The sequence below is a fragment of the Polypterus senegalus genome, chromosome 3, assembly GCF_016835505.1.
Source record: "Polypterus senegalus isolate Bchr_013 chromosome 3, ASM1683550v1, whole genome shotgun sequence".
Lineage (NCBI taxonomy): Eukaryota > Metazoa > Chordata > Cladistia > Polypteriformes > Polypteridae > Polypterus > Polypterus senegalus.
The window spans coordinates 302,414,560-302,427,109 of NC_053156.1; the positions used below are offsets into that span (position 1 = coordinate 302,414,560).

The 12,550-nt window shown below is 39.1% G+C and overlaps 1 protein-coding gene across 1 annotated transcript in view; it reads left to right on the top strand.

Annotated features, from left to right (window-relative positions):
- LOC120526376 (cytosolic phospholipase A2 zeta-like) overlaps nt 1-12,550 on the top strand; it is a 69,312-nt gene that overhangs the window by 33,972 nt on the left and 22,790 nt on the right. Inside the window, exons 6-7 of the mRNA XM_039749509.1 lie at nt 7,738-7,963; nt 10,830-10,950. Coding sequence (XP_039605443.1) covers nt 7,738-7,963; nt 10,830-10,950 — 347 coding nt within the window. The remainder of the gene's footprint in view (nt 1-7,737; nt 7,964-10,829; nt 10,951-12,550) is intronic.

Genomic DNA, 12,550 nt, shown 5'->3' on the forward strand with positions numbered 1-12,550 from the left:
ACGGGTAACACAATTCACTTTACTGATTTGATTTCCTTTTTTAACTTCCGTGTTAAGTGAATCAATTGCTTTGACTCTTTTGATTCATCAGTACAGTGGGTTTGGTGGGGCAAAGGAGAAACAACAAAATTTATTTCTATAGCACATTTTCATATAAATGATGTAGCTCAAAGTGCTTTACAAGATGAAGAAAATGTGATAAAAAATTAGGCAATACTAAATAACAAGGAATAAAATAAGGTCTGATGGCTGGGAGAACAAAAAAAAAACTCCAGAAAGCAGGAGAAATAAAAACAAAATCTGCAGGGGTTCAGAGGCCAAGAGACCATCCAGCCCCCACTTGGGCATTCTACCTAACATCAATGATCTCAATCAGTCCTCATGGTTTTCAGGCTTCACTTGGAAGAATTTGATGATGCTGGTCATGTGGACATCTGGGGCCTCATGTGTAAACTGTGCGTTCACACAGAAATGTTGCTTAAGAATGTTTCCACGTTCAAATCCACAATGTATAAAACCTAAACTTGGCGTAAAGCCACACACATTTCCACGGTAGCTCATACCCTGTCGTACGCAAATTCTGTGCTTGGTTTTGCAGACTGGCGGCACCCAGCGACAAAGCAGTGCTATTGTTCCTGTGTGGTTTCCCTTTCTTTTTCAGATCCACATCCCTGACGCGGCTTTATAAATACACTGAAATTAACTGCATATTGTTTATTAGTTTAATGCATCTTATTGTAATTAACCTGAAACAATATAATGATCCACAGAATAGTCAAACTACTCTAAATACAATAGCTGCTTTAGGGGTGTTACTCTCACTGCACCTTCTTCTTCTTCTTTCACGTGCTCCCGTTAGGGGTTGCCACTTTTTCCATATTACTCTCACTGCACCACCCGGAGTATTTATATCACTGTATCTGGGTGTAAATCACAGGAGTACAGCAGCTGATTAGAAAGAGAATCATCGGTATACAGCATCAAGCACACGCTGCCTCAGCCATTCGCTATTTGAAATGGTCTCATCCGACAAGCGCTTCAGAGCCTTTCCTGTTCGGACCTCACAGTTCACAAACAGTTTCATCCCAAGAACTATAAACACATTCAATCAGTCCATCAAGTGCTCCTTGTAGAATTGTTTGCACTTGCAAGTTTACAGTGAGGTAATTGTACTTATGATACAGTTATAATGTTTGACAACCTTAGCCACTTTATAAAGCACATATTTACATATGATGACAATATCATTTTTAAGATGAAATGCAGAAAAATACATTTATTATATTATACAGATAAAACTTTAACTTTAACTACACGGTTTGTTCCTGCATCGAGCTGTATTCTTGCTGTGGATAGCGTGACACTGGAAGGATAGATGGATAGAATAATTAAACATTATGAAGATATTTTAATGTTTCTTAAAAGTTATGAAGAATCGTCGTTGTAAGCTTACAGATGGCTTAACGTCTATTACAGAACTGATTGTGTGGTGATTGGGTATTTGGAGAAAGAAAAGTAAGGACAGGAATTAGAGGTTAGTAAGTTTGAAAGAGACAGTACTGCTGCAATAAAGCATTTCATCGACACAACGCAGCAAGCATCTTGTGTAAGACATGAACAATCACTACGCCACCATGTTCTCATGTTTAATAACATGCTTTAACTCCTATCATCATGAAAATGATATCACATATACTGTACATCTTAGTATTTTAATTATTCAGAGAGCTGTAATATAACGAATGTAATGGATTCTGTGTCCTGTAGGAGGAAGAGAAAGAATGGAAGCACATAGTGATTTACACACACAGAGCACATAGAAGATCCAATACAAAACAACGCATTTAACGTGCTACTTTAGTTACGATGGGATTTGAGAAACTAGTAAATTAAATGATTTTAAGATGAAGTTTATGATTTCTACTTTAATGACATAATAAACTACGTGATTAAAGTGGAAATTTTGAGATTAAAGTTGACATTTCTTGCTTTTTTCACACTCTGTGCCTTTTTTTTTCTCTGTACCCTAATAAGCTTTCATATGAAACTCAGACGGTGGGCTACGCCTCGCCTTTTCACAGCGACTTTGATATGTGACAACTTTTTTTATTTCACACACGGTGCGACTTTGTGAACTTGAGCTTTCGAGTTTCTCCGACACTCTATGTCACTCAATCAACTTCCTTTTGTTGTTTATGCCACTGTTTAAACCAACAAATAGTATTTTTTCTTTGCCTCCACTTGGTATTCACTGAAATTCTTCTATTTTTCCTTGTACTTTTGTCTTTTGCCTTCTCATAGAACACTGAGCTTAAGGGCTATTTATATTGATTTGCATATTGAAAGAGGCGTAATTCTGGGAGGAGTTGGGGCGGGGCAGCAGGCGCATGCACATGCGTTAATTTCCATGCTGACCGGGGTTTATGTAGCGGAAGAACGTGGAAGTTGGTGAACGTACAGATTTATACATCTGGATTTTTTTGTGCGTAAGTACATTTCCGCTTTTGTGCTTACGTCATGTTATAGTACAAGTTCTCCACACGGCGTTATACATGAGGCCCCTGGCCTTTAATCCATCAATGTTAAGATTGCATGGTGCCCTGATCAGGTGGTGATGGCGTAGATCGGCACCACAGAAAACTGGAAAATGAACAGCAGAGAAAGTATGGGTTAGTACGGATTGCAGAGCCATGAAAAAAACAATAATTAAATGCATATGCAGAATATCAGGGTTACACTAAAATGAAGCTATGAGAAAGCCATGTTAAACTAATGGGGTTTTAGCAGTTTTTTTAAAGTGCTTCACTGTATTAGCCTGGCGAATTTCTATCGGTAAACCCGTATTCAAGATTTTAGGTGTGTAACAGCAGAAGGCTGCCTCACCATTTCTTTTGAGTTTAGCTCTTGGAAGTTTAAGCAGACACTCATTTGAAGATCTAAGGTTATGATTTGGAGTGTAAGGTGACAGGCATTCCAAAATATAGGATGGAGTGAGATTATTGAAGGCTTTGTAAACCATAAGCTGTATTTTAAAGTCAAATCTAAATGGCACAGTTAACCAATGCAGTGACATCAAAACTGGAGAGATGTGTTCAGATTTGCTTCTGCCGCTACGCTCCAGTTCAAAGCACAAAAACAGTGAAGGACCAGTACAGCCTAGCAGCCCACTTTAAGCCCTGGGTGCAACACAAGCTGGGAGTGATGGCAGGCCTCGGTCAGTTTAAACACTTGCTCAGCTCAGTAAAGGAGACCCCCATGGACATAACATACAGGAGGTGGACACTGCAGTGCTTGTTAGTGGGCTGCTAACCCACAAGATTGAATGTTAGTCTAGCACGGCACTCCCACCACATCATCTGCTCGACTAATATGTCATGTAAAAGTAAAAACGAAAGTCGAGCAGAAGCAAGACGCTGACTAAACAGAGTACCGCCAGTAAAGTTCTATTCCAAGCACTGGGACATTGCATGTGATTCACAATATAATTATTTTTCACTTGTGCCTTTCTAAACAGAGTTTAAAATGTTCAATTCAGTGCAACCTGTAAAGGTCAATAATAGATTAAAGCAAACCACAAGTCAGTGTTGACTGCTTTTGAAATAAACCCTCCAAAACTTTGAGATGGCAGCAGATTGCAGATCAAAGCTAGACATTCAAATTTGACTGAAGCTAACATTTGCACCAGATGTGCTACAACATGAAATTATATTTATACCACAAATTCCTATTATTCCTTCTACCTGTTTGAATTGTGGGAAGCAGCGTGGACACAGACAGGCAGGTATCGTTTTAAGTACCACAACACATTTATTTACACAACTATTTACAAAGTTCACACACAACCCACTTCACCCCAAAGTCCAGGCCTCTTTACACAATGCCTCTCTTCACCACCTCCACTCCTCTCCACTGAGCTCTTGCCTTCTTCCTCCCGACTCCAGCCATCAAATGGAGAGAGGCAGCCCCTTTTATACACACCCGGATGTGCTCCAGGTGTCTCCTGATGAGCTTCTGTTGCCCCTTCCTGGTGTGGCGGAAGTACCGGCTGCACATCCGGAAGAACTCCAGGGTGTTCCTGGTCTTCTTCCCAGCCATACCCTTCCAGGTGTGGCGGAAGTGCTGAGGGCCAGGGCTCCATAGGTATTGGGGCACCCCCTGGCGGTGGCCATGGGTCCCTATAGGGTTGAGCTTCTAAGCTCCGTTCCCGTGGTCCCCAAAGCCACCAGTGCGGTCGCCCCCTCCTGGTCTGGAGGAAGTGTAAGCCATCCTCTGGTTCTCCTGGGCGTCCCGGCTGGGTTCCACCCTCAGTCACTCGCCACAGAATTCAAAAGAATACGGTTTCCTGTAAAATTGTATTTCCATCAGCCATCAACAAAAGCCATAGTCAGCCAGTAGGAGAAGCACAAATCGATCTACAGTGCAAGTGTTTTACTCCTGGGCAATTCTATGTAGCACGTTCAAGAGTTAACAGCTTCAGTGAACTGCTTATATTAACCTGGGTTAAAAAAATATGAAATTAACAAATATCTCAAACAGAAAAGCACTCAACTAGCTACATAATACCTGTGATACATTTGATTCACCGCACTATGACTGAGGCCATTCCCTGAGGAAATTTCCTGGGGAAAGCCAACTAGCACAGCAAGTGTAAAAATAAAATAGAACTTCAGAACTACAGAAATTCAACAGAAGACACAAATGAACTCACTGGCCGCCTCATTTTATACCCCTCATTCCATTAAATAGGAAAGACACTATATGATTGCTAGACAGAAAGACAGATAGATATGAAATGTACTATATAATAGATAAATAAATAGATATGTGAAAGGCACTATGTGAGATAGATAGATAGATAGATAGATAGATAGATAGATAGATAGATAGATAGATAGATAGATAGATAGATAGATACTATATAACAGGTAGCTAGGTCATATGAATTGTGTTACACAGGTGAAAACTAGACAGAGCAGAAAGGCACTATATAACAGACAATAAAATGTGTTGATCGCTAATGGCTATATAGACAAGAAAGGCACTATAGAATACATCAATATCTATTTGGTAATGCACTATATAACTGATAGATAAGAGCTAGATAGACCAGAAAGGCACTACATACTAGAAAAATAGACAGGAATTGCAATCTGAAATTCCCACTACTGACACTGAGTGACAATAAGTAAATCACTTAACCTGCCTGTTCTCCAATGTTGTATAACTGATCACAGATGATAACATAGACAGGAAAGGCACTATAGTTTATAAAGATAGGAAATGTATAATATAACTGACAGCATATACAGTATCTGGATAGACAGTAAAGAAATACTACATAGATAGCTAGATAGGCAGTGCACTACGTAACTGATAGATGCCTGACATAAGGGGCACTACATAACAGACTGGCAGATTGTATTGCGTAGGGTTAATATGATGACCTTAAATGCAGTGAATATATCTGAACAGAGAGAGACACACACACACACACACACACACACACACACACACACACGCGCGCGCACACGAGAGAGACAGACACACACACATGCAGGCCCGCGAGAGAGAGACAGATACACACACACAGGCGCACACATGCATTGTTGCATTGTTACTTTTCCTGGTTGTTTATTAAATTTTCAAATGTTCATTTTTTTCCCTGTGCTTAAAACTCATTAAAAAAAGTGTTTTTAACGAGCGGGTCGTAAGCCTATAGTGTGAACTCTTGCAGTGTTAGTTTTCTCTGTTGTTCAAGGTTTTCTTAGTGTTATTCAATGTTTTTACATTTAGTTTACTATTACGCTGTGCATTCAATGGTGTAGTTAACTATATTTGTGCTTAAAAACTTAAAAAAATATATATTTACATACAGTTCATACGGTCTGGAACGGATTAATTGTATTTAGATACAATCCTATGGGCGAAATTACTTCAGTTCACGACCAAATCGGGTTTCGATCAGAGTTTTGGAACAAATTATGGTCGTGAACAGAGTTTCAACTGTATTATTGTCAGACAAAATTACAGGCATTTTACGGAAATACAAACCAGTATTACTGAGAAAGAAAATTAAAGGCACACAATACAGTGACGCATATTACAGCCACATACGAGGTCCCTTGCCATTTAATAGAGACTGTTCATACAAATGTTTATGCACTACTGTTCTAGCGCCCATTATTTTAATGGGCTTAATATCTACACTGTGAGTGGAAAAAAACACACCAAAATGTTTTTCATCACATCTTCAACAATAGTCGGCCGATTTTGATAAAATTTGGAACAGTGTATAAACTTGTGAGTAATTAATACAACTGTTGTTGGAAAACATATTACATACACTTTGTATCAAACATTAAGTAAATCAGCCGATTATTGTTGAAGATGTGATGAAAAACATTTTGGTGTGTTTTTTTTCCACTCACAGTGTAGTACCAATATAATTATACAAAATGCCACAGAAATGGACTAAAACGACTAATCTTAGACAGAAATTTGTATATTGAGCAAAAAAAGAACCAAAATCACAACAGAAGTGATATCTAATTAATTGAAGTGAAATTGGGAATTACAGAAAAAACATCAGTGAAATGAGAATATTTGAGCCATTAAGACCAAAGACTTGACAAGTCCTACAATAGAACAGAACTTGTGTGAGGATCAGATTGATGGACAAGCTAAACCATTGAATTTTTTGGATAAACGAAGTTCAAGAGATAAAAGAGATTTTCTGTTTGGATAAGCAAACCAACAGTCAGCCTACTAGATATGGTTGCATACCAGAGAGTTGGCAAAACCAGTAAAGTAAATCAAGTCATTAAGTGGAAATTGTACCAAGATAAACAGAACAAAATGCAATAGTCAGACCAAAGTGGAGATCCTTATCCAAAATGAATAAATAAATAATGATGATCACACACAGCACACACACAGGCTTTGCATGTGTCTGATCGCTAGGACACCCAGCATACTGCACCAACATTTAAAATAGCTGATATACAATGGCATCACATTGATATCTGAGGTCTAGTAGCAGCCACCCACACAACAGGTAAACAGTATGGGCACCGCCATTATAGTTGAAACCAACTGGCACCAAGACAAGTGAAATGAATCTGACAAAAAGCATCAAAATGATGTTACCAAACATGACATGAAAGCAAACAATAACTCAAAAGTAATGTGTGAAAATCAAAAACACCCAATCAAACCACACTGATCTCTGATGGAGCCAACAGAAGCTAACTTCATGGTCAAACTTTGATCACACATTCCTCAAGGAGTCAATAACCAACTTCATCTTCACCAGTTCATGCCTATTCTTGTCTTCTGTGCCTGTGGCAAGGTGCTGCACAGGATGGTGAGGGTTGAGCAGGACTTGCCGTGTTCAGAACCAGTGACTGCTCGGGTAAACCCAGGAGATTCCTTTAGCTCAGCTGATAAGAAACAGCTTCTGAAGGCTGCCATAATCCAGATGTCATGGATTTACACCTGGCCACCATCTGTTACCGCAATGCAAATCAATGAACTGAGATGGCTCGTGGTGTGTGTGAGTCCACATCAATACAGCACTGTTCATCTTAGCAGCTTTATTCTCCTCTTTCTGTTTAGCCTGCATTTTGATTTACAATCATATGCCTAAAAAAGGCAAATCATGGTGTCTCCAACTTTCTTTGTCTGTTTTCATTGCACAGATATCTTTCACCTTTTCACTTTAATTTTTGTATTCTTCAGGGCAATCAGTTCATTGTACGAAAATGCGGAATGGTCCAGTGACTTTGCTGCCACAATTAGTCAAATATGTAGTAACCTTGAGGATGCAAATTTTGATTTTGATGATATCATCGATGTCCTCAAGAGAGAAGAGCATCTCCTGAAAAGGCTGGAGGCAGCTGCTTACAAGGAAGACTACTCAGCCACAGACCTCTGGGGAACGGTGGTTAGCAGAGTTCTTGGAAAGGTAACTTCTGCCATGAGCATGTTTGGTGTCTTCTTGAAATTTTGATCTTATCACATGTAGCAATTACTGAAACAACTAAATTACATTTCACATACAGTCTAGCAAAAATTGTTTTGTCCACCATTTCACTATTGGGCTATGCAAAACTTATTAAAATTAGTTTTATGGAGGCAAAAAGGAAGGAATATTCTCCCTAGGGGTTATTCACAATCAAAAGAGATATTTTTCTTACTGCCACCCACATCTTTCACAGTTACTTCCATATGACTTGACGATTTCTCATCTGCCTCGTGCACTGCCTATCTGCACATTCACAACACTGGTTTTGCCTCTCATTCCTTTTTTTTGGGATCAAAAGTAACATCCTTGGTGCTCCTGTACATTAATGCCATAAGCCAATCTAAGCAAGTTTCCTTCCAGATACTCGCAAATCGATCTTAGCACAGGGGAAGAGCCTCCAAAGTGCTTTCAAGTAGCTGTGTCCCCTATTTCTGAGCTCTGCACTAGATTAATTTTTGAGAAAACAAGGCCACAAACAAGCTAAAATGAATGTGCTAAGAATGCAAATTACAGTTGCTACGCAATTTAAAATAAGCTTTTTTTTTGAAGTGAAAATCAAACGTTTTACTGTGAATTCAGCTATCAGTACAGACTTATACTTCTGTACACTTGTGGTGGACCTGCTATCATTGATTTCTGCTGATCAGGGTTGTCATTCCAGGACAGGTGTTCCCTTTCAACCAATCAGTTTAACAGTTAGCCTGTGACATCATAAACTTGGAATGGAATGTGCTAAGGCATACGATTGTAATGGTTTCGTTATCATTATGATGTTGGTGTAAAGGATCTGTCATATAAACTGTAAGGTGCCCTTTGTAAACGAGAGGGGACCCAAAATTCTTAGAAATTATTAAATTAAAACTTATCATACAATTTACACCAATTCCATTTTAGCCACCACTTGAGACGCAACACAGTTGGCCCTGCACTTCTTCCAATTTCCTGTACTCATTTTTTGTTAAAGTGTCTAGAGCCTCCTGTGATTTGTTTCCAGATTTCTTTCATAGTGGCGAATATCCTTGATCAGTGAAATTCACCAAAGCATTTTTTGCAGCAAATGTGCTGTGTTCGCCAAGTAATTTCCTGTAAATTTGGTGTGTGGCTGCTTAGGTGAACATTTTTTTTTCCAAGCAAACCATGGAGCTTCACAAGCCCAGCATGACATCACACGCATGCACAACACTTTCATTCATACGTATTGTAATATTGTTGCCAACAACACGGCAATCACTGAGTCACAAGCACACAAGCTAGTGAAGCATTTGACAGCTTTGCACAATATTTTTGCTATCTCTAACTGTCTCTTCACCAAGGGGAAACCGAGTTCTTCCACTCACGGTCATTTCAAATCAACCCACTCTCCGGTTCTTCAATTGCTGTATGTGGGCCATCAGTAAACTTAACAAGATAAAAATGAGATACAAAGCTTCAAACATTTAGAAACACTGTCTAATTTCCATCCCACATGGATAAAAAATAAATAAATGAGAAGTATGCAGTGTTTTTATTTGAGGGGTACATTAGTTCAGGGGTTCTCAAACTTTTGGACGTCAAGTACCACCTGAGGTTAAGTGAGTTGCGTCGCGTACCACCCGCACCTTGTTGAAAGGGAGGGAGAGCTATAAGGAGGGGAGTTTGGGTCTAAACCGCCACAAAATCTGAATAAAAGTTAAAGAATTGTAAGAAATTATGCATAAAATTAATGAAAAAATGTATGCATGTACATAAATTGATAAATTCCGCCCCGAAACTAAATCCTGCCTTCGGCCTGTATGTGACGCAGTTACCGAAGACGAAATGGTATCTCTTTGTGCTTAGATCTAGTGACTACGATGCGATACAGCGGCAGTGCACGTATAACCAGCAGTTTCTGTGAGGCAGAGTTACCGAAGTCTAAATAGTGTCAGCGTTGTGCTTTCATCTAGTGACCAAAAGCTCAAACAGTGAAGAAGTAGAAGTTGACTTCCCGAAACGGAATTATGGTAGCGTTAAATGAACTAAATACTGATTCGAATAATAGGATTTATTTATTCAGATGACGAAATTTCACACCACACTAAATTTGGGAATCCACGTATTATTGTATTTAAACAGTTTCATTGTTTTTTGCTCACAACAGGCTTGTCACACAGGGTTTTGCACAGATAAATAAAATTTCAGGGACCGCGACGCGTACCACTGGTGGGAACCGCTGCATTAGTTGACCATAATGAGAATATTAGGAGTACTGCCTCCAGATATATAACACTGATCCCTGTGCGCTGACAGAGAATGCTGCGTGGCTAATTATGCATGCCAGCTACAATCCCCAAACAAGACTTAAAGGAATCACCCCATTAGAAAACATGGGGCATGCTGTGAAATAATAAAAACTAAAGATTTAATACTATTTACAAGGAATTTCATTCTGTATAGTACATAGAGCAACTAACTTGTAGCTAGAATAGAAACTGATTGTTTGAAATGGCTCCAACGCAAAAAGGTGAAAAGAAGGAGACATGCCACACTGCTGTAAAGACCTTTAGTGTTCTTGCAGGATGCCAGATATGACGTGTCAATGATTGAGATGCGGCTCGACACTTCCACTCACATTTTGAAGCCACACAGGTATCAGGACTACCCACCATTCCATGGCATACTGGGCTGCTGTCACCACTGAACACAATTCTTTTGTCTTTTCCGCTGACCTGATTATTGTAGAAAATGCAATTACATTTCCTCTCAAGTTAAATGTGATCGCTATCCCTCATGTGCAACAACGTGGACAGGTTGTAACAGAAGAATAAAACATCATGTTTATTTGCAGGAACACAATCAAAAACTTTCAAAGCAGCAAGAAGCCGTCAAGAATGGGCACAACCCCTACCCGGTGTACGCCGCCATCAATAAGGAGTACTTTGACTGTGACAAGAAGAATAAACACCCAGGTGATTCAATATACGTCATGAAGTATCCTAGCATGCAAATATTCCCATTATTTTAAATATGTACTAAATTATAACACAATTGTCAACATAGTCATAGAATCTGAATGAGAACATGGTGTGTTTTTTTATATTTATTACCTATTACTGCCGGCACGGTGGCGCAGTGGTAGCGCTGTTGCCTCGCAGTTAGGAGACCTGGGTTCGCTTCTCGGGTCCTCCCTGCATGGAGTTTGCATGTTCTCCCCGAGTCTGCGTGGGTTTCCTCCCACAGTCATTGGTGATCGAAATTTTCCTTAGTGTGTGTGTGTGTCCTCTGGTGGGTTGGCGCATTGCCCGGGATTTGTTCCTGCCTTGCATCCTGTGTTGGCTTGGATTGGCTCTAGCAGACCCCCGTGACCCTGTGTTAGAATATAATGGGTTGGACGATGACTGACTGATTTATTACTACATTGACTGTTAATTTTGGTTTATTGTGTTTGTGAAATGATTCTTGACTTGTCTCATGTTTTTCATTGTGAATAATTACAAGTATTAATTATTTTTCAAATAATTTGTTTGTTTCTTTTACCTACAAATGCAGTAATTTTGTCTCATGATAGCCAGGGAGTTACGTGTATCTATTTAAAAATTTGTGCAACAGAACCATAATTATCTGAGTTTGACAGATTCTGATAAAAACTCAATGCATCATTTCCTTATGTCTGTCATGCCCAGTGGACAAAAGATTTCAGAGGGCGACTGAACGAGAGGGACATAGTTCAAAAAGCAAAGTGAGAGTCAGAACCTGGAGAACAACTCTCAGTAATCAAAGCCATGAATCGCGAGAACAAAATTGAAGTCAATAAAGATCACATAGAGTTCAAAAACTGGAGAAAGAAAACAAAGACAAATTGTTAGAAAGGTTTGAAAGGTTTTGGAATCCATGTAGATAGATAAGGAAATATTCCCTTTGATTATCTTTAATCCTGTTGCGTCATTTTTGTCAGTCTCACGACATCTGAGGACGTGCCCACTCTGGAATGGTCCTGGCAAAAGGAATCAACAATAGCGGTGCAATAAGGGACAAAAGGACGACTGCAATATTGGGCTGTTAGTTGAATGCCTCAAAACATGTCACGCAAAGGACGTGACTGTGTGCATCAACACAGCAGTGAGCACTAGTCAGACATTCCTACTGATATGTTATGTTTTGGTGTTTCCATGTTTCTGTTACATTTAATAATGCTTTTTCTTGTTGAAAAAATTCAACATTTTTGGCTCGTTTTTCTGGAGGATAAACGTAACGCTAAGGAGGCTATAGATCAGAGCGACGGAACCATAGTTATCTGAGTTTAACAATCAATCAATCAACATTTATTTATTTAGCACATTTCCATACAAAAAAATGTAGCTCAAAGTGCTTTACAAAATGAAGAATAGAAAAATAGAAGACACAAAAAATAAACATAAGTCAACATTAATTAACATAGAATAAGTAAGGTTTCGTTTGCACATTTGCTGTCATTATTTCGTAATTTGACTTTGTAGCTCCTGATTTTTTGCTTTTGGATTATGGTTCTTGGATATAAATTAGTTTGAACATCAGTCTGTATAATTTGCA